Source organism: Manacus candei, unplaced genomic scaffold (genome assembly GCF_025592945.1).
Source record: "Manacus candei isolate 608988 ecotype Guabito, Panama unplaced genomic scaffold, ASM2559294v1 h1tg000152l, whole genome shotgun sequence".
Classification (NCBI taxonomy): Eukaryota; Metazoa; Chordata; class Aves; order Passeriformes; family Pipridae; genus Manacus; species Manacus candei.
Window position 1 is genome coordinate 1,235,333 of NW_026138200.1, and position 23,549 is coordinate 1,258,881.

General features: G+C 40.7%; 1 protein-coding gene across 8 annotated transcripts in view; it reads right to left on the minus strand.

Moving 5' to 3' along the window:
* Window positions 1-25: 25 nt before the first annotated feature.
* LIFR (LIF receptor subunit alpha) overlaps window positions 26-23,549 on the minus strand; it is a 91,983-nt gene continuing 68,459 nt past the window's right edge. For all 8 annotated transcript variants that reach the window (XM_051772342.1, XM_051772341.1, XM_051772344.1 and 5 more), the window contains 10 exons: window positions 22,505-22,670; window positions 22,281-22,351; window positions 21,632-21,845; window positions 14,003-14,182; window positions 12,302-12,403; window positions 10,558-10,725; window positions 9,738-9,899; window positions 8,605-8,698; window positions 7,992-8,070; window positions 26-7,334 (listed from right to left, as the gene is read on the minus strand). In XM_051772342.1, the coding sequence (XP_051628302.1) occupies window positions 6,696-7,334; window positions 7,992-8,070; window positions 8,605-8,698; window positions 9,738-9,899; window positions 10,558-10,725; window positions 12,302-12,403; window positions 14,003-14,182; window positions 21,632-21,845; window positions 22,281-22,351; window positions 22,505-22,670 (1,875 nt within the window). In that variant the 3' untranslated portion in view covers window positions 26-6,695. The remainder of the gene's footprint in view (window positions 7,335-7,991; window positions 8,071-8,604; window positions 8,699-9,737; window positions 9,900-10,557; window positions 10,726-12,301; window positions 12,404-14,002; window positions 14,183-21,631; window positions 21,846-22,280; window positions 22,352-22,504; window positions 22,671-23,549) is intronic.

Sequence of the window (23,549 nt, forward strand, 5' to 3'; positions counted from 1 at the left end):
CATGAGAGCAAGGAATATGAATACATTTAAGAGTGTAAGAAAATATATTTATTAAATTTCATGGCAATTGTATGGCAAAAATTGTTAAATACATGCGTACTTTTAGACACCCAAGCAATACAACAGGAATTACAACAAGCAAGCAAACTAGGTTTAAAACATATGCAAAGTTGTATCTTAATGTTAGGTTAGTCTTAAATGTCAACTGCCACACTGAAATATTATATCCCCAACATGATCCCATGCTTCCTTTTTCAAGCATGCATTTGTTTAACTGCTTAGCTGATAAATTTTCATATTGATACACTTTGTTGAATCAGTATTTTACTTGGCATGCTACACCTTCATTAAAGTGCCTTGTGATGATTTTCCTAAAATTGTAAAAGTACTTTTTCAATAGCGGACTTGGAGGCTGGAAAACTTCAGTATCATTCAGCAACAAAAAAACGTTGAATGACTGATTACATTTAGTGTGTTATGAAGACTAAATCAGTACATCAAGCTGACAAAATATTCTCAGAATTAATTTCTACAGAATACTATTTCAAATTGGCAAATAATATCTTCACTAGTATTAAACAAAAGTCCATTAAAATCTTTGTAAAAACAGAACATAAAAACATCTCCAAACAAATTATTTATGCTGTAAAAAATATGGTATAAAAAGAGCTAAAAAAAATTGAACCTGTTCACAGTATGTATTTTTAATGTTACAGCATTATAATACAATGTTGTGTGTTTTTTTCAGGTGACCTGTATGATTCCACCAGTTCTGCTGTTTTATGCACCACAACAGTCTCAAAGTTCAAATTACTGTTACCTTCAAGTAGGATTTCAGATAAGAGTTGATTCAGTTGTCTTCTCTTTTTGCTATCCCCTGCTTCACAAACTTTTATGACATCCTATGAAACATAAAATTGTTGTTCATCCTAAGCCACTCTTGAATCACATTAAGGAAACACTGACAAAGTGATGTTCAAGAATTCTTTTTTTTTTTATTACTATTAAAGAGTGTGACCTTGCCAGTTTCTATTTTACCTTGCCCTGTTTGAGTTATTTATTTTTTAAGTTTTTCTTAATCCAAATAACGAAAATGAGAGCATTTAATTTTTTGCTTCGTCCCTGGGTAAGTTTTACTTGCTACATTTTGCACAACATGAGACCAAATGAGTTGCAAAGGTATTGAAGCTTCTTGTGGAAGTTGTGCATACACCTCCACTCCTGTAGCAACAGTCAAAGTGCAGATTTGGGACTGTCCAAAAACCTACCTAGAGATTTTGTTTGATATCACATTAAAAAATAAGGATTTCATCTGTTCTGCTGCAAAAAGTCACCTGGGCAGTGCTATCTCAAGAAGAGAGAGGGATTATTCCTGTCCTCTCATGAAACACTCTGCCAGAACAGCTCACCTGCACAGGGACACTGAATCCCTGCCCTCCAAAATGCAGAAGTTCTCTGAGATATTTTTATTATTGTAAAAGCAGAAGGAATTAATAGAATTTTTGTAGGGAAAAAGTATTGTCATGCACCCTGGGACAACTTGTAAAGTTATAGAAACCCTGCCAATACCATCTGAGGTTTGTTTGCATAACATGCAGAGAGGAAACAAACACTGGCTATCTTAGAAACACTGGGGAAAATCCAAAGTTATATAAATGGGGGAGGGGAAAGAAAATCTTTATGGAATAAACTTTTCCAGCTTCTAAGGAGATATTTAATAATTTAAGACAGTTCTAAACATAATGAAATTAGTTTTTAAACACTCCAGCATTTTTGAATCCTTGTCTAGCATTTGGGCTCTTGGACTGTGTTTCCAGGCTTGCTAAGGAAAACGGAATGAAAAAGCCAAAAACAAATATTGTGAAGTGCCAACAGTATCTCTGAGCATCAGCCACAGAGGGCACCATTTAATGCACAGCATCATGAGCACTGTGTAGTGTGCTGGGAGGAGTGCAGATGGCAGCTGCTTCCTCTAGGTGAAACTGCATCTCAGAAGGCATATATTCATGCAGAGGGCTCCAAAAAAAAAATCACTCTGGCAATTGCAAGCCAAATTCCTCTGCCATATGCACCTAGGTACATAACGATGCAGGCACACGTGTCCATAAGGGGTTAGGACGTAGTGTTAAAAATATTAATGTCTTTTGCACTGAAATCTTCATCAAAGTCTGTGGTGGAACTGAAGATGCTACTTACATGGGAAGCTCTCCATAGATTCATGGTACACAGAGCCTCGGCAGCAACCTGATTCTCTGAATGTTACATTTTCCTTATGTATTCAAAATTCTTTCACTATATTTCTATCTACTTGTAGGATACAAGTATTCTATTTGCAAAGCAGTATTTATTTAAAAACAGAGCAAACAATTTCTCATTGCCTTTTCAGAGTGATGTCTAAATGCCTTCTCTCTCCAATGCATCCAACTGCCTTCATTTTTGCTACTATTCATGTTCAACTAAGTGTCCTGGAGGATACAATCACAGGAAACACCACAGCCCTAAGCTTTACCCTGCTGAACCTGTCAACAACAACAACAACAACAACAAAAAGGCAGCTTGAATATGCCTTTTCAGAGCAGCCTAAAACTTGAGGTCAGCAGGAGTGTGCTGCTGCCGTGTTCTTAGCCAGGGAAAGTTCTGGTCCCCCACATCAATCCAAGACAAAGAAATACGGTGCATTTGCCAATTGTACCATGACAGACAACACGGCCACTGGTTCCCTTTGGAAATGGTTTACCCATGAAAGCAGCAGCTAGGGATAATAAAGACAGCTTACCACAGCAAACATCAGTTTTCAGGTTCGAAGTCTGCCTATACAGCCACTGCATAGCAGGGGAGGTAATTCACTGCCTGCCTGTAATATTAGCTTACTATTTTGTTGATATATTAACTAGTAATTCTGTGAGGTATATCACATGCAGATCTACCATCCCAAAATTTAACACACAAAACTGCGATCCCAGATCTCACTGCATGTCAGAACAACAAAAATAATGAATGTGTCAAATAGGAGAGTGCACAACATTACATCAAATGTGACTGATGTTCCATGCATACAGTGAACAGTACAAAAAACCCATTACAAACCCCAAATTGTCACATATGACAGGCATGGCTCAAAAATAAAAAGCAGCAGAATCGATGATTTTCTTCAGAAAGCAACTGCTTGGCATTAATACCCTACATCTCTGAATACTGATCCAACTTCAGGATTGATGCACGGAGTTAGGCATAATAGTGCTTTGGACATAATCCCTTCTGGTCATATCCCTTCTGGAAGTCTGCTGTTGGTTTTTTGTGGGGTTTTTTTTGTTTGTTTGTTTGTTGGTTGGTTTGTTTGTGATTTTTTTTTTTTTTTTTAAATTTTTTAAAAGCTGCACTTTCTATTCTTCTAGAAAGAGAAACAAAACCCCAAAAGAACTAAAACAAAATAGATGATCTATAAAGGAACAAGATCTTTCAGAAAGTGATGGTAAGGAAATGCAGTACTTCAAGCTTCCTAAGGTATTTTTCAGAAAAAAACTGTCTTAAGAGGCTCACCAGGAAGCCCAAAGGCACTAGTACAAGAAGTCTGATCCCCTCTGAAGCTTACAATTGTTATCAAAGCATTTAGAGGCTAAAGAGCACCATGCTTTGAAAGTGAATTTGGTACAAAGACATTCCTAAAGATGTTTTACTAGTTTAACATGGCACTTGGGCTCAGAAAGCAAGTCCATTCCCTGACAGTCCTTGTCATTCCTCCTTACTGCTCCATGCACCTAGAGGTGTCTTCACATGATCACAACATTAGCACTCAACCTCCCACTACCCATCTAGCATTTGGATTCACTGCTGAAAATCTAAGATAGACATTGGCAGCACTGAATAGGCTCAAAGGAAACCACAGACATGAAGCAGCCGAGCTTCCAAGTGCTAGAATGACAACTGCTTGCTGGTTCATAACTATTAAGCAATAATGATGCTACAGATACTGCACAAGCCTGTGTCTCTCCTGCATTTGCCCTACTCTTCTCTTACTGAAGCTGTTGCTGTCAACAGGACTCTTCTGCCCTGCATCCTGGAAGTAAGAACATCAGTCAAATAAAAGGTATGGTCAGAGTTTAAAAAAAAAAAAAAGAGATGAATAATTAGATGAAAGAGCATCAAGGTAAACCATGTATTTGTGGAGCTTTCCCCTACCTAGTCACTTAGAAATGGACCAATTTAAAATGTTGTTGCCTTTACTGAATAGGAAGAGCAGCACATGGAGAAACCTGAGTATGTGATGCTTGTGTGTAAGTGATTCACCATGGGAGCACTGCAAATGGTCTTAGGCTGCTGCCTGTGAGCTCAGTGTGTCCTCCGCAGCTGCCCTGACTTCCAGTCTGCTCAATTAAAAATTGCTAGTACTCTCAAACTTCAGTTTGATTTTGTTTCTTGCAATACACAGGCATATGAAAAGCACAGTTACTCTTCATGATCAGCTGTTCTGCTACAGAGGGTTTTTTCATTTGGATCACCATACAATACTGATTGCTCCTCCGCATTGAGAAACTGCTCTATGAAAAAACGCAAACCACTACTCATACACTGTCCATGACATCTTCTGCTTTCAATTAAAAGCATATGGCAGCACAAGCTAAAATTCCTCTTAGGAGACAAACACATTAGGCCAAATCTACACTAGCGAAAAGAAATGCTCTAATAAAGAGGTATTGTGAAAAAGGTTTGTTACTATCAGGATTTAGCCACTTGTCAACTACTAAGCACAATGGGTAGAACTGCTTCCTTTCATGTATTAGTTTAGTGTTCTGAATAAGAGGCCATGAAACTTTCTCTTGTGCTGATGTCTGATGACAAATGGACATCACTCTTTTCACTGCCCATCTTTTCATTCGCAGCCTTAATACTCCAAGACTCAACCTCAAAAGCCGAATCCTATCTGTGCTTTACGTCTTTTCAGAGACACTTTGCCACCCCTGCCAGATCTGCAAACTGAACTATTTTTCACTTCTTCACAGTTCAGTCTTCCAGAAGGCACACACGAGCAGTTGTTACTGATGATGATTTGGATACTATTTAGTGTTGTGCGTTTTTGTCAGTTTTGAAATACCTTTGTATTTTCATTCTACAGAGAAGGCAGAGACATGCCAACAGCTGAAACTGCACCATCCATTGCTGCAATTACCCACAAAGTAACTAACGAAATGGAGGTCTAAAAAAAAATGGTTAGGGCTTTATGGAGACCCTTTTTGATCAAGCTGTTTAACATCTGACACCTCACCACTGTGTTTTACAGTAACAAACAGGTAAATTAGAAAGTTTCTCCTGTACGCTAGTGAAATCCATGTATGCCACAGTCTGAAGTTTACACAGTGAAATATTACAGTTACAACTGTCTAGAGATGCATAAGTGAAAACAAAGCATGTTAAAAGATGATTGTTCTGAACACTCCTTTAAGCACAAAAATGTACATAATTTAAGCTTTTTTTGCGTCGCATATCTGGTAAAGGAGAGGTAGAAATAGCCACATTAAAACCTCCTTGGGTTTCTCCCTGCCACTAGAGAAATCCTACCTTGTAGTCCCAGGTAGGATTTGTATAGAAGGTCCTGTGGGGTAGACACTTGAGATCAGCCAGGCAGCAGGTAATACAAAGCTAATACAGTAAAGACCATCCAAAGAGCAATTTCTTCTCAAGGAGCTAGTACTACTACCTCTAATTTCGCATGCCAAACTGCTTGGACAGCTAATGTGAGCAGATAGAGATTTCCTCATGGCTTAAATTACTGCATAGTGCAAAGACTGCTGGACACTAAGGGTGAATGGAGTACTGTACCACTTTGAAGCAGGAGGTCTGGAGCAGAAGCTATTAAATACAAAATGAATTAGTGCAATACCTTAGGAAAGATTAACTCCTTAACCAAAGGATAGAAAAAATATAGAGCATTCTAAGTTAAAAAAAAAAAAAAGGAAAGTTTTAAACTTTATGCAGTTCTTATTGAGGTTTCAATCAGTGTTACACTTTTTCCCCCCAAGTTTGTACCCCTGAGTCAAACATTGAATAAACATTGTACAGTAGGTACAGAAACTATTGTGTAGTTAAAAAGCAACAGGTTTGAATGGCCATTGCTTCAGAAGTGTTAAACAGTGACTATAAATCTCCATATGAGAGAAGGAAAAAATAGCATTCTCATCTGCTCTTAGTTTATAACTAGGTAAAAGACCTCAACGGTTTCCAACTACATTGTTTCCGTGTATTAGGCTGACATTTGTGATAAATTAAACCTTCAGTAAGGAAACCTGTTGGGGCTGCATCATTTGAGTCTGCATGGTTGAGAACAACTACAACAAAGCAAAGCAATCTTTCCAAGTTATAAGTTGCATGAGACTATGTTAATCTTGGAGCACTATGTGAAGGCAGGCAGAGTTCTTTGACTATGATTATAGGGGCTCTAAACTCAGTACCCCATATATCCAATATATTTTACTAGAGTAATAACTAAATTGCTATAATTTTTGCCTTTCGGCCTCTATTACAATGGAATATTAACACTTTCACTAACTCAAACATGGTAACGTTCAGCTCACTAGAACTTCTGCTGACTGTCTCCAAGAATAATTCATGCTTTTTGCACTTTTCTTCTTGCTTTCTTTACAACATTGGGAATAAAAGCTTATTTAGAAGGCTGGTTCAGGAGCAACAAGGACTCACTGTTAATCATTTGGTTTGTTCTGAAAAAAATGTGTGAAGGACCACCCTATGTTAATGGGTTTAGGAGAGTCTTCATCATCCTTTGGGGGAAGAAGAAACTGTCGGGAATTAATGGAGCATGGGCTCCCAAAGGATGCATTTTCATTGTTGCTTTCAACTGATCCAGGAGAGTCCGGAGTGTCCATGTTCCAGGCATTTGTGTTTGCTTGAGGTCTGTAACCTGCAGTTTTATCCAATTCTTCCTCCACAGGTGAGTGACTTTCTGTATTCGTAGCATTGACGGACAGCTGCATTTGTGGCTTATAGCCTGCTGTAGTCACCATGTCTATTTCTGGCTCCTCCTCTGATTTAATTTGAGGCTGATACATGGATTGGATGTCAATGTAAACCACCTGAGATGACCCCCCAGGTTCATCAGTAGGGGGATTTGAGATCTCCTCCTCAATGATAGAGGGGCAGTAGGACACAACAACATGGTTCTCCATTTCTGAGTCAGAGCCATCTTCAGGCACGGTGGTGTCTGCTGCTGGGGACATCATCTCCGTGTCTTCAATCTTGGGAGCTGCAGACTGTGTTTCCACCACTTCAACACTATTGGGGGTGCATGGGTTCATTTCCAGTGTTTTAAGTGTCTTATTCCCCTGAAGTGAGAAAAAGGAGAAGGGGGAAAGACTTAGCCAAAAAATCTGGAAAACATGAAAGCAACAACTCGCCCAAATTACACCAGTATGTCACTTGTGGATTGTACTCATCCCACAGCCATTAATACACTATAACCACAAAAACTGGTTATGATTTTTTGGCTCTTCACATATTCCTGTTAATGTTAAAAGTATTTTACACAAACTAAAGAGACTTGAGATCTTGCAGTAAGTGTTTGAGAACTCTTTCCCCAAATCTCAGCTTTGTATAACCCATTCCAGAAGGCTGTTTAAATGCCCACTTCCATCTACTGTAATTACCAGGAGGTTAGGATATGGCATATACACATCCCCATACTTTCTACTTCTGCTAACACTGTCACGAAGATCGGTGTGTTACTCCCACATCGTTATCACGTACTGACACTTCTCATTAGTTCAGGAAAAGAGAAATGCAGCAGCCCTTTCCTAGTGCAAACATTACAAATAACTACACTAACAACAACCTGACCGAAGTTACTCAGTAAACTGGCTTGTTTCCCCCTGCCACAGGGTTTTTTCTGCAATTGGAACAGATGAGTCAAGGTTTGCAAAAGAATTCTTTAACTTGCAATATCTTTCAAAAGTTTAAAATACTAGATTTAAAATCAGAGTTACCTCGCAGATGTTCCTCTGAAACTGCAGTGCCTTACTGTTCTCAGGATTCGGGATCTCTGGATAAAATGTTTCTTTAATCCTTTAAGGATGAAAGAATAAACTTCTATAAATTAGCAAGGCTTGAACAGATTGCAAATACACAAAAGGAGTCAGGACGTTTCTCTTTAATTCAGAATACTGAAGACATCTGGTGCAAAGATTTAGTGCATTGAACTTTCCCTGAGCATAATGGAAAAAACAGCAACTTTCTTTTTTATTTTTTTTAAGTACGGAACTTGATATGTCACATTTACTAAAAGTCAAAGATGGGATGTTTACCTGAGTGTTTGTGGATGGCACAAATTACAGTATGTTGCCAGTTTATTTCCATCTGGGAACCATTTATAAACAGTGCTCACTGGGAGACAGGCTCCTGAAAAACCTTTTTGCATTCCTCACTCTGACCTCTCTCTAATGTGTCTCCTTCTACAAGGTGTTTTTGCCATCCAACTTTGAACAAAGCCCACTGACATCTTTGGGTACTTAGAGACAAAGAATGACTACAATGGTGGAACACCCTAGCACTGAAACCAACACTTCCATGAAAAGATGAGAACTGAATGCAGGCACTCACCATTCCCTCTTTCGGTAGCAGAAGATGCTGGCCACCACTCCAAGCAGCACCACCACTGCCACGGGGATGAGAATTGCAATGATTAATCCTACAGCTGGGGGATAAAAAAGGGAAGGACAGTAAATATATATCCAAAGTTATCAGCAAGTTTTAGGCCTTTTGTAACATCCACGGTGATTAAAGACCATTTCATCAAACTCATGTAACAGTGGCCTGCAAAGTGTGACCTATACCATTACCCTTCCTCTGGGCTGGAAGGGCAAAAGTCCACCCAATAAACAGAGTTGATTCAGTGACAACTACAGGAATCAGCAGATACTTCTATCTGATTGCTTACTCGCAAAAGGCTTCATGTGCTGCACAAGACCAATCCCACTGTGATTCTGTTCTCATTAAGCACTGGAATTGCACTTTCATGCTACCTGAGCTGGCCAAGCCTTTGGTAATGGCTCTTATAGGCCAACAACTCATTGCACTAACTGCACTGTCTCTTATATGGTTTACAAGGCTTCTAATCCCCAGGTTTTAGCTCCAACACATTCCCACTGCCTTCCTCCATTGATATTAAGTGTCCCAAATTTGATTTTTCATGTATTTCAGTTGCACCACAGTGTCTTTTATTAGAAATACTTTTTTTTCTCTCATTCCCCAAAGTCAATCTCTTTTTTTTCTAATTGCCTTTTTGTATTTGTTTCTGTCAGGGGATCAATAAAACTGAATTCAAAGCAGAGAGGCATCTGTTTACAATTCTGAAACTGATAAATATTTCCACAATGTCTTTCTTCCCACCATCTATTAGCAGATATTCATCATGGGAAACCTGACAAAACAACTAGCTGCTTGAGAAGAGTAAGCTCAGGCTCCACTATATTTAGTAGTAGCTTAGAAGTTATTTTTCTTGCATACGTTACCATGAACTACAAAGTAGCTGCAACAAGAAAGGATCTTTCCCTCACCCTGAACTGTATCAATTTTTGTATTTATAAATAAACATCTAAATAAAGGAAAAATCAGACTATAGGCCCAAATTCCCTAGGAAGACCAGAAAAAATCCAACAAAATAAAATCAGCTTTATATACATTGTACAGCTCCTGTACTTAAGACTATTAATGAACAGGGATAATCAACTTACAGTCCTCCTTTGTCACGACATAAAGGCTGTTTGGAGGGCTCAACCCACCAGCAGTGTAGGCTTGTAGCTCCAGCTGGTAACTTGTTTTCCCTTGAAGATCAAGTATTTTCATAGACTTCTGTGTTAAGTTAGTGATGTTGTTAACTTTAAGTTCTGGATTCCCTGTTTTTTTGGAAGCAGTCAGAAAAGCATAACTGTGTAAGAAAGGATTCACAAAGACAGCCTGAGCTTTAGCAAAACTTTCTTGAAGCCAGCATATGAAACCTGAAGAACAGTCTGCGTAAAGAAAAACTGAAATAAGGAATCCTATCAATGCTGGTTGCTTATACAGCACCAAACAGCACAGGAGTATGGTGTTGCCACTGCAGAGTGACCTCATTTCCTTACACTCCTGCTTGTCCTCTTATGTCAGTGTGAGTCAGGCTTCAGTTCTGTACAAAATGGCCACTGAAAGAATATACCCTATTAAATACAGCCATGTAACCTCCCCCTGTCTCATCTACTCAGGGTATCTGTGCACAGGACAGTGTGACACATTGCTGCTTAGTCACTGCACAACTTTATGGCCTGACTGAGCCAGGGTTTTCTCCAACTTTTGCTTTATATTAAAAAACAACTGTGCTAACCACACAAGGAGCTGGTTATTTTAAATGCCTTTGTCACATATCAGGGGCCAGTTATGCCAATGAGTAATGCAAGTGAATTATTATTAAAGCATCTTTTTTATTAAAGTGAAATTATTTTTTTTAAAAAAAGGAGAAAAAAGAAAAAGAGGAAGACAGAATAAGCAAGGAAGTTGTAATCTATACAATCCATTTACCTGATTCTGAAAGTCTAGGCTTTAAAGCATCTTTTTCACCTTTTGCAAAGGAAAGAAGATATCCTTTTAAAAACCCTCGGCATTCTTCAATAGGAATATCTTCCCATCTTACCAATATAGAATCTGAAGAAGTTTCTTCGACAGTAAAATTTGGTGCACTTTTTGGAGCTGTAGGGAGAATTATGAAGAAAGAAACTAGTAAGAAATCACCTTAACATTAAATGCTGAAACGATGTAAGTGTTTAATCAGTTTTATTTCAGGGTTAGCATTTCCAGCCTTTTCCTCGACACTTTTTCCCTCACTGTTAAGAACATGTGAAAAGACTTAGTAGGTAATGCTACAGAAGTACAACTACCTTGGTCTCATTGTTATTATTTACTCCAGTATTATCTACTAACAGATGCTGAAATAAAAATTTCTCTTCAGTCAGCCTTCTTACAGACTCATACATGTAAATACCCTTCTTCCTGCAAAAAGCCCTGAAAGATTCTATAAACATTCAGAGGATACAAATTACTTAGCTTTTAAAGGCTTTAACTCTAACTTCATAGCTTTTCCTAAAATTAAACAAACTCCACATTCCTATCATGGAAATCTATCTTAGCTTAAAAGAGCTACCCTTAGCAGTCTTTGCAAGTCCTTATTCCAATAACTGAAGCCTACTGAAAGGTCACATGCACCAGGACTTAGCCTGACATTTGCCTTTGATCTACCAATGCTAAAATCATGCTTAAGAATGCATCCATTTTTCTCTTGGTTATCTGTCCAAAAGCAAATCTGAAGTTTTACAACGAATCTGTGCTCTTGTGCAACGTGAATGCATTCTCAGTTCCTAATAAGTTTCTTCCGCATGTTCAATGCATTTTTAGTCCCCCAAACTCTTTATACCTTGAAAACTCCTGATCTGGTCAGAACACATATGGAAAACTCTTCTGGGAAACTGTTCAGAATTTTTACAGATATACAAATGATTGAAAGTTGAGTTTCTGGTAATATTGCCTTAACCTCACCTTCAACCTTAGCAATGAAATAAACAACTGCCTTTCCAAGGGCTCAGATTATGTCAGCAATTCAGTTTTCCAGGCAAACTATTCTAGCAGATCACACATTGAACTTCAAAGCAAAATGGGTGTTGTAGTTACAATACAATACAATACAGCTGTGGTCTTAAAGGGGAAAGTCATGTTCAGACACCTGGGAACAGAAAGCATTCAGACACTAATGTATCTCCAGGCCAGCAAAGTTCAGCCCTGGGTCAAACCCCAGTTACCCAGACAGGATTGGTATGAGACACAATAAAAGCACAATTCCCAAAGTGGCTTGTGCTCTGAGTTCTAGTTTTGGTCTAAGAAGCGTTTTCAAACAGAAATGTTATGGACACTTTTTATATTTGCTGAGCTGTACCAAATGTGCTCAAAAGTTTACTTTGACTTGATGAATCAAAGAAGTTGCCTCCTCTCCTGCAGAAGTGATGTCAGCCATGTGTTTCAAATTATGCCTGTGCCTCCAATTGTGAAGACCACTGTCTTCAGAGTGAACCTCTGTGCCACCACACAAGCTGGAGAACATGGGGTTATTGCATGCTTGGAACTGGCTGGAGAAATATATTAGTTATACACAGAGAACAAACACAAGTCAGTAGTACTGCATGGTGATTCTGGTCTTAATCTTCTTCTGCCAACACTGAGCTAAAAATAGTCTAAATTCACTCTGTAGAGATCCTGAATGATAAAGTGCACTTACGCAGCTCTTTCATATAGCCAGTTATGTTTTTCAACAACTGATATCCAGTGGATTTGCAGCCATACACTGAAAAACTGTATCTCACGCCAGGTTTAAACAGAGCTGCAAGAGAAAATTGCTGTAAGAATATTTCACTTCTGAAGAATGATGCTTTTAAGTTTCACATGACTATTACATAAATATGTATTAAAAAATTACAAAGTGTAATGGCATAAATACCATCTTTACTTGTAATTCCTACAAAAGCCATGCCATCAGATGTGGTTTAGAAGCAGTAACCTAATCTGGCTCCCAGAGAAAATTTAGTACGAAACAAAGAGGATTCAAAACAAGCTACTCAAATTGCATAAATTGCTCTTTCCATAGGTAAACACAAACTGAAGTTACCAGAAATAATCCCCTTCCTTTCCTCCCACAGCAACCATGTAGATCCTGCCTCCTCCTCAGAAATACAAATACAATTTGAAATAACCAGTCTTATTGGAGCAACAGTATGAAAGATATGGAAATAACGCTCAAAAGTGATAATGAAGCACCCTAGCAATGAACTTCAGTCCTGAACTGACTTTAAAAAACAAACAGTCTTAAAAATTACGCTTCACATGTGTTTGATGAAGACACAGGTGTTTGATACTACTACAACATGTAAATAATTCACCACTTTCTGGGCTTTCTTCAAGTCAGGGCTGTACACTACTTTCAAGATTTTTTCTAAACAAGATGCCAGTGTGAAACTATACAGAAGTGGGTAAAGCATCCAGGTCCAGTCTGAGAGATTCTCCTGACTGAATTAAGCACAGAGGTGGATTTGCCCACTTGAGCCCAGCCCTAGCAGCTTGATAACTCCCACAATGTGCTGCAAGAACCATTCCAGGGAAAAGCTCAGGAGTAGGGTAGTGCATAGTTGGACAGACATGGTATTGTCTGCTTGAAAAAAGCAAGCTCTAGATAGCACAGAACAAAACAACACGGACACAGTGTTGTAATTACAGACAGAAAAGCATATTGCCCCCACCCTCCTGGGTCTCACTCCCCCTCAACTTTCCTATGTACACAGCTCCAAGTTGTTTTCCTGAATGGAGACTTTTATACTAAACTCTTCTAAAAAGCAAATATACACCGTTTGAGACAGCAGAGAAAAAAAAATCTTGTATCTTTCATGGGTCCTCTCTTTCCTCTTCTGCTCCTCCTAGTCGCACCACAGCTGAGTTTCATTTCCCTGATCTGCCCACCAGCATCTAGAGACCTGGAATGTGCCCTGTTCCAGGAAATTTCAATTGTTGACAGCAAGCCAACACATGGAGGTCACACTTAAAAAAATCTGCCTCATGTAAAAACAACGGATTAGTCTTCCCCCATCCTGAGCAGCACTGTTTATGTTTGGAATCCAAATAAAACCCCAAACCCTAGATTAAACATTATGCATTAGGCTAAGTTAGGAAATTGTTGGGTATAGCTAGAAGAGGTAATTTCAAAACAGTTAATAAACACAGGATGATAAAAGTTAACTCAAGACTGGTATTTGGATTTGGCAAGACTGTGTAAAAAATTAAAATAAACACAGTACCAAGAAGGATTTCATTTATTTACACAAGTATGCAGCAATGAAACAATCTTCAACCTATAGCATTGGTGCTGCTCTCACTCCATTCACTCCTCAGGCTCTCCAGAAAGACCAGTAAGAAATTATTTTTGACTTACCAGATTTTATCACTGCATTTGTTGTGTTTGAAGGAAATTTCTGCCAGTCCACACTACAGGGTTCAGACCCAGATGAACGACACCATTTTACTACGTAGCCACAGGTCATGTTGGGGTAAGAATCCCAAGAAACATTAATTCCATTCCCCATTGCCATGGCCTGTCCTGTTATGATATTGTCTGCAACAAAGGTGACGCAAAAATCAATCAGAGGGCAGACACTTGTCTATAGCCCAAGATGAAGAAAGCCTTCCAGACACAGCACAATAGCTTTATAAACAGCAGTCATTTCTAAGAACTAGAGGTGTGCATGAACTGTGAAATCCAACAACCGTGCAACTGTGTTGCACTCAGCTGTGCTTTCTGGAGTGCTCAAAATCACATGTAGCCTGCAGCAAATCCCTCAGCCAGCCTTAAGTATGGTGACAAGAAATGCAGCAACTCAGGACTGGCTTAAAAACCACTTTTTCAAGGTAAGGATTTACAGCAGATGTCAGATTCAAATATGAATTGACACCAATTTGGCAGGAGCCTCCAGCTATAAATTCCTGCTGTCATTTCATCAAATGGTTTGCTTTGTGTTTCTTTCAGAGTGTCTTGCTGTCACTCGCTCAACCACAGACAACCATTTTTCACCAAGAATCAACAGCAATAATCACATCCCTGGCAATCTTTATGGAGGCTTCAGTCTACCAAGGGTAAATTAAACAAACAAACAGACAAAACAAAACAAAAGCAAACAAGCTTTGCCTTTTGTCTATTTTTCTTGTTTCTGATTACCAAAGGTTTAGCTTCCCTTGAAGTGATCAGATCTGGGAACAGCTTCTGATTCCTGCAGCTTCCCTCCATGGCTGTCCATCAGCCGGGACCCTGCAGAGCTAAGGGATGGTTTCCAAAGGCCACCACAAAAGCAGTGGCCCCATGACAGATCTGCAAAAACAATCTCAGGGTTTTAGTTTTCCTTTTTCAGTGTTCTCATTTACGCTCTCTACTGAGTCTATTATTTCATTTTATTAAAGCTATAAACTATGGAAGGCTGAGGGGCAAGGACAGCTTTTAGGAATCAGTGCTATGAAAACTCTGCTCTCACAGACATGCTGTGAATGTTGAAGAACGTCTATTTTTAAATAATCTTAACATACAGCTAAGTGTACAATCCTTTTCTAGCTTGCTCATGGCAAGAAAAAGACATACGATTAAAAAACCAAGTCAACTCCACAAGTGGTTCCGTATTTTTTCCAAAAAAAATACTATGTATCCAGTGAAACTACACTTCTATGATGCTGGAAAAGACAATATTTCAAATTAGCTGGCTTTAATTTTCCTATTTACAGAAAAGAGGTTTTACTGACTGTGACCACGTGCTCTGAAAAATGCTTAAATACACGACACTCAATTTCATTTCCTGAGCTGGATGACTAGAAATTCACCATGGGCAGTACTGCTCATTTTGATGCATTTATAGCTGCAAAGTAGACTAGGAGAAACCAACTACTAGACTAGAGTACTACTGTGGTAGGAGAGCCTGGAACAACCAGATTATATGCCCCGACTCTCTTCAGAGCACTTTGCAGAGACAGTGACAAATTAATTAAGGCAGAATATCCTTTCTTTGTGTTTTCAGTTTTCAGACAACCTCAGCAGATCTCCAGCTTCAGAGCCACTGCTCTCTTATGGACATTAAAAGCACTTACAGACTGTACACAGGAAGAAGACAGAAAAGATGTTTGGGCAAAAATGTCATCCAGTTCAGTGAATGAGTCATCTTTCATGACTCCAGTCAGTGACTCAGATAATTCCTATACCAACTTGGGAGCAAATCTTTAATGAGTACAAGTTGGGTAACACCGAAGGGGACATCAGATACTTGAGTGAAAGCTATAAATGAATGCAAACCTCTAGCTGCCATCAACTATCCCACAGCACAAACCTATTACAAGACCTCTCCAATTCCCAGGGTTTTGTTCTTTTGCTGCTGAAGGAGAGCTCTACAAGCACTTTCAATCAACTGTCCCATACAATTACTTTTCCCTTCAACAAGTAGACTAAGAACATACTCTAAGGTACTGGTGTTGGTACCATGTCCAGTTCTGGGCTCCTCAGGAGAAGAAAGATGTGGAGGTTCTGGAGTGGGTACAGTGGGATGATTAAGGAAATGGAGCATCTCTCTTATGAAGGAAAAACTGAGGGAGTTGGGCCTGTTCAGACTCAAGAATAGAAGACTGAGAGGGGACCTCATCAATGTCTATCAATATCTGAAGAGAGGGTGCCAATAGGATGGAGCCAGGCTTTGCCTAGTGGTGCCAAGCAATAGGACAAGAGGCAATGGTAGAAACTGGAGCACAGGGGTGGGGGGAAGGATTAGGGTAGGGTGTCGAGCAGGCCAAGGGGGTCCTCCGACTGGCAGGAGGGAGAGCGGGACAATCCCGTATGAAATGTCGCAGGTGAGCAGTGCACCTGAAGATATACGGTAACACAGTAGGTGAAGGATAAGGTCAGGGTGGATAGTGGGTTCTTTTGGAATAATGGGGGTCCTGACCAGGCTGGGGCCTTGAAAGGCACCCCTGCCTTGGATGGGTACTGGGGCCAGAACGGTTGCTTTGTTTGTTTGTCTGTTTGTTTTTGGTTCATCTGTGGCTACTGCCCAGGTTCGGCATGTTCTGGATATATTTGCTTTGCTCTGTTACATCCTGGAATGGTGGACAGGACAAAGGGTTGTTCCTGGGTATCTCCTTCAGATTGTTTATAGATAGGTGATAGGAAAGTAGGAAATGAAAGACTTGCCCAAACCGTTCTAACAGGAACGTAGCCTGTGTACCCCTATGTGGTTGCGAGCTATGCTGGTGATGGTACATGCTTTTGGTAGGGTCGCCCATGCCAGACAGGCCAAAACCGCAGGGTCAGACACAATACATCCTTGGGCAGGATGAGCTCTTTAGCCTTCTGACAGTCATCCTAGGAGAAGGACAACTCTAATCCCAAACCTGGGTAGATGGAGCTCGCTGAGCCCTGTAAGGCCATCCATCTAAGAGAAGGTCACTCTAATCAAACCTACATCCTGAGGATCTCGCTGCCACCGTCCAAGCTCGCTCGGCCCTGGCAGATGAACCTCAGGATTAAAGGGTGGGTTCAGTTCCGCGCATACTGCATCTCACCTAAAAAATCCATTGCGCAGGCTTGAAGGCTTTACCCACATGCAAAAAGCCCTGTAGTGACGGGCGAGGGTCGAAACGGCAGGTGAAAGGTGCACTGGAAGCCACAGACTCAACCCCGCATGCAGGCGGTTCAGGATATCGGTCATTTGAGACTGACCGGAGATGACAGTCTCTTGGGGTAGCACCCCGAACAACCAAGCAGCCTTTTCAAAGACAGCACTGCTTGCTCCACTCGGAACGGGGCCTAGAAAAGGTGGCCTAAACAAAGCTCATCTCCACCTTCACCCGGTTGGTTAACCGCAGACCAACGGGCATCTTCTTCCAATGCAGTCACACAAAGATCAAAAGACAAAGGCATGCACCTGCCTCCAAAGGTGTACCTAAATTAACTCTAGCATGTTGGAACATCAGAACCATGCTCGATTCTGCAGATAGCGGACGTCCTGAGTGTCGGTCTGCCCTAATATCCCATGAACAGTCACGTCTCAACATCAACATTGCTGCTCTCAGTGAAGTTTGCCTTCATGAAGAAGGCAGCCTCAGAGAATATGGTGCCGGTTACACACTCTTTTGGTCAGGTAAGCCCAGAACCGAAAAACATCTCTCAGGAGTCGGCTTCATGATCAAAAACTCTATTGTTCCTAAACTCGAAAATCTGCCGACAGGTCATTCTGATCGCATTATCTCCCTACGCTTTCCACTCCACAACAAGCAACATGTTGTCATCTTTAGTATATATGCCCCAACTCTCCAAGCTGAACTTGCTGAAAAAGATAATTTCTACACTGACCTGCACCGCCTTATCCAAAAGGTGCCTGCAGATGATAAGATCATTATCCTTGGCGATTCCAACGCCAGAGAAGGTAAGAATTTTGAAGCCTGGAAAGGAGTATTAGGCAAGCTTGGTGTTGGAAATTGCTACGATAATGGTCGACTTCTGCTAGAATTCTGTGTGGAGCAACAGCTCACCGTCACTAATACTATCTTTCAGCAGAAAGACAGTCTGAAGACAACCTGGATGCACCCCCGATCTAAGCATTGGCACCTCACTGATTATGTCTTGGTGCGACAGAGAGATGTCTGCGATGTCCACCATACCCACGTGTTGCCCAGCGCAGAATGTCAAACAGATCATTAGCTCGTGCGCTGTAAACTCAACTTCAATCTCAAATTCAAACCTAAAAGGGGCAATATCCCAAGGAGAAGACTCCAAGTTAATAATCTCCAATCAGCCACAGTGAGAGACAGATTCCAGGCAAACCTTCAAACTAGACTAGAAAACCATTCCACAGATTCTGCAGATTCCTCTCCTGAAACAATTTGGCACCATATTAAAAACAGCATCCTGCAATCTTCTGAGGAATCCTTAGGGTTCTCCCTCAAGAAGAACAAGGACTGGTTTGATGAAAACAATCAAGAAATCCAAGTGTTGTTGAGGAAGAAGAGAACTGCTCATCAAGCACACCTTGCACTGCCATCCTGTCACGCAAGAAAAACAGCCTTTCGTCTTGCATGCAGCAAACTCCAACAGAAACTCCGTGACATCCAGAACAAGTGGTGGATTGACCTAGCTGAAAAAACTCAATTATGCGCAGATTCGGGAGATTGCAAAGGATTCTATGAGGCCCTGAAAACAGCATACGGGCCTACATACCAAGTCCAAAGCCCTCTACTCAGCGCTGATGGTCAAACGCTTCTAACAGATAAAACCTCCATTCTGAATCGATGATCTGAACACTTTCAGACTCTCTTCAGTACCAACCGTGTAGTCCAAGACTCAGCAATTCAGTCCATCACACAACAACCGGTGAAGAATGAATTGGATATTGCCCCCACTTTAGGAGAAACCCTCAAGGCTATACAGCAGGTGGAAATTGGCAAGGCAGCTGGGGTTGATGGAATTCCACCCGAAGTCTGTAAACATGGGGGCCAAGCACTCCATGCTAAATTTCATGAGTTTGTGGTGCGCTGTTGGGAACTAGGCGAGCTACCATCAGACCTTCAAGATGCAGTCATTATCACTTTGTATAAGAAGAAAGGAATTAAATCAGATTGCCCAAATTACTGTGGTATTACTCTGCTCTCCATTGCTGACAAAATCCTGGCAAGAATACTCTTGAACAGACTAATACCCGCTATTGCAGAAGGAATTCTTCCTGAAAGTCAGTGTGGTTTCAGAGCCAACAGAAGTACCACAGACATGGTATCTGTCCTCAGACAACTGCAAGAGAAGTGTAGGGTACAGAACAAAGGTCTCTATGTAACCTTTGTTGACCTCACCAAGGCTTTTGATACTGTGAGTAGAAAAGGTCTGTGGCAGATTTTGGAACGTTTAGGTTGTCCCCCTAAATTCCTTAAAATGATCATCTCACTCCATGGGGATCAGCACGGCCAAGTCAGATATCGCAGTGCACTTTCTGAGCCCTTTCTAATAAAGAATGGTGTGAAACAAGGCTGTGTTCTCGCACCAACTCTATTCACAATCTTTTTCAGCATGATGCTCCAAAGGGCCACGGCAGACCTCGATGATCAGGACGGTATCTACATTCGATACCGTACTGATGGAAGCCTTTTCAATCTAAGGCGACTGAAGGCCCACACCAAGACCTTAAACCATCTTGTCCGGGAGCTGCTTTATGCTGATGACGCCGCCCTTGTCACCCACACAGAAGCAGCTCTGCCGTATTTAACATCCTGCTTTGCAGACGCTGCTGAGCTCTTTGGGCTGGAAGTCAGCTTAAAGAAGACAGAAGTTCTCTACCAACCTGCACCTCAGGAAGCCTTCCATCATCCCTATATCCCCATTGGCCAATCAGAGCTCAAATCAGTCCAGCAGTTTAATTACCTAGGTAGCCTCACCTCCTCAGATGGTAAGATTGATGGGGAGATTGACAAGAGGTTAGCAAAGGCATATAGTGCTTTTGGAAAACTCCATAAAAGAGTATGGTGTAATAAACACTTGAAGAAAAGTACCAAGATCAGTGTTTACAAAGCCATAGTGTTGTCTACTCTCCTGTATGGTTCCGAAGCATGGGTTGTCTACCGCCACCACCTGCGTCTCCTACAACGCTTCCATCAACGCTGCCTCCTAAACAATCCTAATCATCCACTGGTCAGATTATGTGACCAACACGTCTGTTCTAGAACAAGCAGCAGTCACAAGTATTGAGGCCATGTTACTGAGAACACAGTTGCGATGGGCAGGGCACGTCTCAAGGATGAAGGACCACTGCCTCCCTAAGATCCTGCTTTATGGTGAACTTGCCACTGGCTGCTGCAAGAGAGGAGCCCTGAAGAAAAGATACAAGGACTCCCTGAAACAACATCTAAGCCTTGGCCATATTGATTAACATAACTGGTCTACTCTGGCCTCCAATTGGGAGGCCTGGAGACACATCATCTACAACGCTGCCGTTTCCTTTGAGAACACACGCAGGATCACTCTTGAGGAGAAAAGACAATGCAGAAAGAATCGTGTCTTGCTGAATACACTACCTAAGGAGCCTTTCTGCTGTGCCATTTGCAGTCAGATATGTCTGTCTCGTATTGGCCTCATAAGCCACCAGCGTGCCTGTAACAAACGTGGATAGAGCCTTCCTAAATCTTTGTTCGCGAAGCCTAGCCATGATGATGAGGTGGGCAAGGAGAAGCAGATCCATGCATGCTCCTGGCAAACAAGCAGAGAGAGGCCTTGCTGTGTAAAGGCCCCTGCAGAGTATCAGCCAGATCTGGAGCTAGAGGTTTGGGCTTTGGGAGATTATACTCTTCCTGGCAGCAACTTCCGACTCTCAACAACCTTGTGCAATATTATCTTCTCCCCAGGTTCAGTGTTATGAGCAGAAAATCATTATCTGGCTCAGCTATTTCCCTTTACAAAAGCCCTCAGCAAGAGCAGCAGTGCTTTAATTGGGAAGCTAAAGCCCTACCTCCTTTTCAAACACTGTCTGCCTAGCACGAGGATGCCAACACTTTACCAACCAGCCCAATTAATATTCTCCTGCAGAGCTCACAGGCATTGAACTGACAATTCTCGCCTCAAAAAGGCACACAACACCCCAAAACTTTATTCTGATTCTCTTTAGCATGTAACACTTCTCAGTGTCTCAAAAAGAACACACAGAAATAAACTCAGCTCCCTAAATATCCACACCAGTGCTTTGAAGTCTCATTCGTTTTGTTCCTGGGAGGTCTCCAGAAAGTGCAAATAGCTGCAAAGAGTGCGCACTATCACCCTTCCTTTATGTAGAGAGTATGATTCATTGGTGGATAGAGCCTTCCTAAATCTTCGTTCGCGAAGCGTAGCCATGATGATGATTCATTGGCAAGACGCTACACTGAAAGCAAAGAAGCATTTTTTTCCCCTATCCAGTAGATTTGGGTGGGGAAATAAACAAAAACAAACAAATCATTATTTTTCAATCAACAAACTCGTTCTGGCTTTGAAGGTGTTTAACTCATGGCTGGGAGTACTCACCACTTGGAAGTTCCATGCTTGTTATCCTTGAAGGAGGAGACGAGCCTGCTTGGTTTTTGGCTACAACGCTAATTACACAGTCATTTTTTCCAAGTTTTATCTCTGTGCTGTTTGTGGGTTCAGTGACTACTTTATGCTCCAGTGGTGTCTCTAGCAGGTAGCAGGACACTTCGTGAGACATTATTCTCCCATTGGCTTCAGAAAGGGGTAAGGGCTATGAATAGACAAAGAAAAACCATTAAACCCAAAATGCAATATACAAAAGAAGACACAGGAAAATATGAATTTAATGTTCCTGATCTAGTCTGATGTCCGTATAAGACTATGAGCCAAAAAAGTAATGCAAGAAGAATTAGCACATAAGTTTCCAAGTTTTTACTTTTCAACTGGGATGCATAAAAAGTTTAATTCTTCCTGTGAAATGCTTCTGAATGCAATGTTTAAATTATAAAATTTCAATAATATTTTCATTTGGGGAAAAATGTTTGTCTCAATGGATAGTTCCAAAAAAAAAAAGCTAAGAACAGCAGTATGGTTTACTGACTATACAGTTCACTAATTTATAAATGTGTAAGAAAATATTTTTTATACAGTTACATTTCATAATATTTTAAATAATATACATAAAAAGTTCAAGTGTCCTATCTACCTTCCAGAAGATTTTTAGACTTTCTCCAGAAGAACTTCTCTCTCTCCAGATGTCTGGTCCTCTTGCAGGAGCTTAGAAAAACATAAGAGTGGTAGTTTATTTTCCCAAGTTGCACAGTAGACAATTTACCATCTATTGAAAAGTTAGGTTTTTAGACGACTAATTTTAAAATAGATGGCCTCACAAGTCCAACATTTTCTCATCAAAGAGTCAGATAAACTTACGGGCTTCTGATGTTGTGTACTCCTCTACCCGGCTCCAGTCACTCCACCTCCAGAAATGGTCAGCAGCTGAACAGCGCACCCTGAACTGGTATTTGGTATATGGGTGCAATGCATTCAGATGAGCTGTGTAAGCTGAGGATTTCCCACCAGGTATGGAGATATTGAGCTGTTAAAAATTTACAGAAATTGACATGATATATTTTTTTCCTCCTAGATTATGCTGCAAGTCATTACCTAAAAAGGTGATATTTTTACCCAAGAATGCTCACAGTGTGAAAGCTGCAGTCAAGCCCTATGAAGAAAATAATTAAAAAGAAAAATATTTCCTATGCAGTCACCCTAAACAAAGGAAAAATTTTCAGAGGTCCACCCAAATAAAGTCATAAATAGCACAGAAATTGAAATATGAAAGTAGGAAGCACCTTATGAGTTGTAAAGCATGAAAAGCAGAGGGAACACTGATGAGCCTTCAACAGGAGGAGCTCTGCACACAGTAGCAGGCTGTTGCTTCCCATCTATCCCATCCAGTCCCCTGCTCTCCTAAATGCAGCAAAACTGCTCACATGAGGCAGGCCAGGATTTCACCTCTGTTATTCAGAACTTGCACTTCCCCTGAGCACATGCACATCAGACTGTCAGCAAAGAGGCTTTTTTCCTAAGAGACATGCACAGAAGTACACTAAAGACAGCTTGTTAGAGCAAGATATTTATCATAGTTTGCTTCCTCCATTTTTCCTTCCAAAGATAGTATCCAAATCTAACCTAGGTGACCTCAGTTCACAGCTCTTATGAGAGGACTAGTCTCTCCTATTATTCTTAAAATGATATGAGTCTAGGAAGCATTTCAGTTGCATGATTACTTAAGGAAATCCTAAGCCTGGGAATATTTTTTACTGAATCTAATTATAACACATGTGCACCACAGCTGCCAAAAACTGGATTCCAAGTGACTTTAAGATGCAACAAATTGTGCACTTCTAAAGCCAAATGACAACTTCAAAAATACTGGAAAAGCCAACAATCTCTCATACGGATGGAAAAGCTT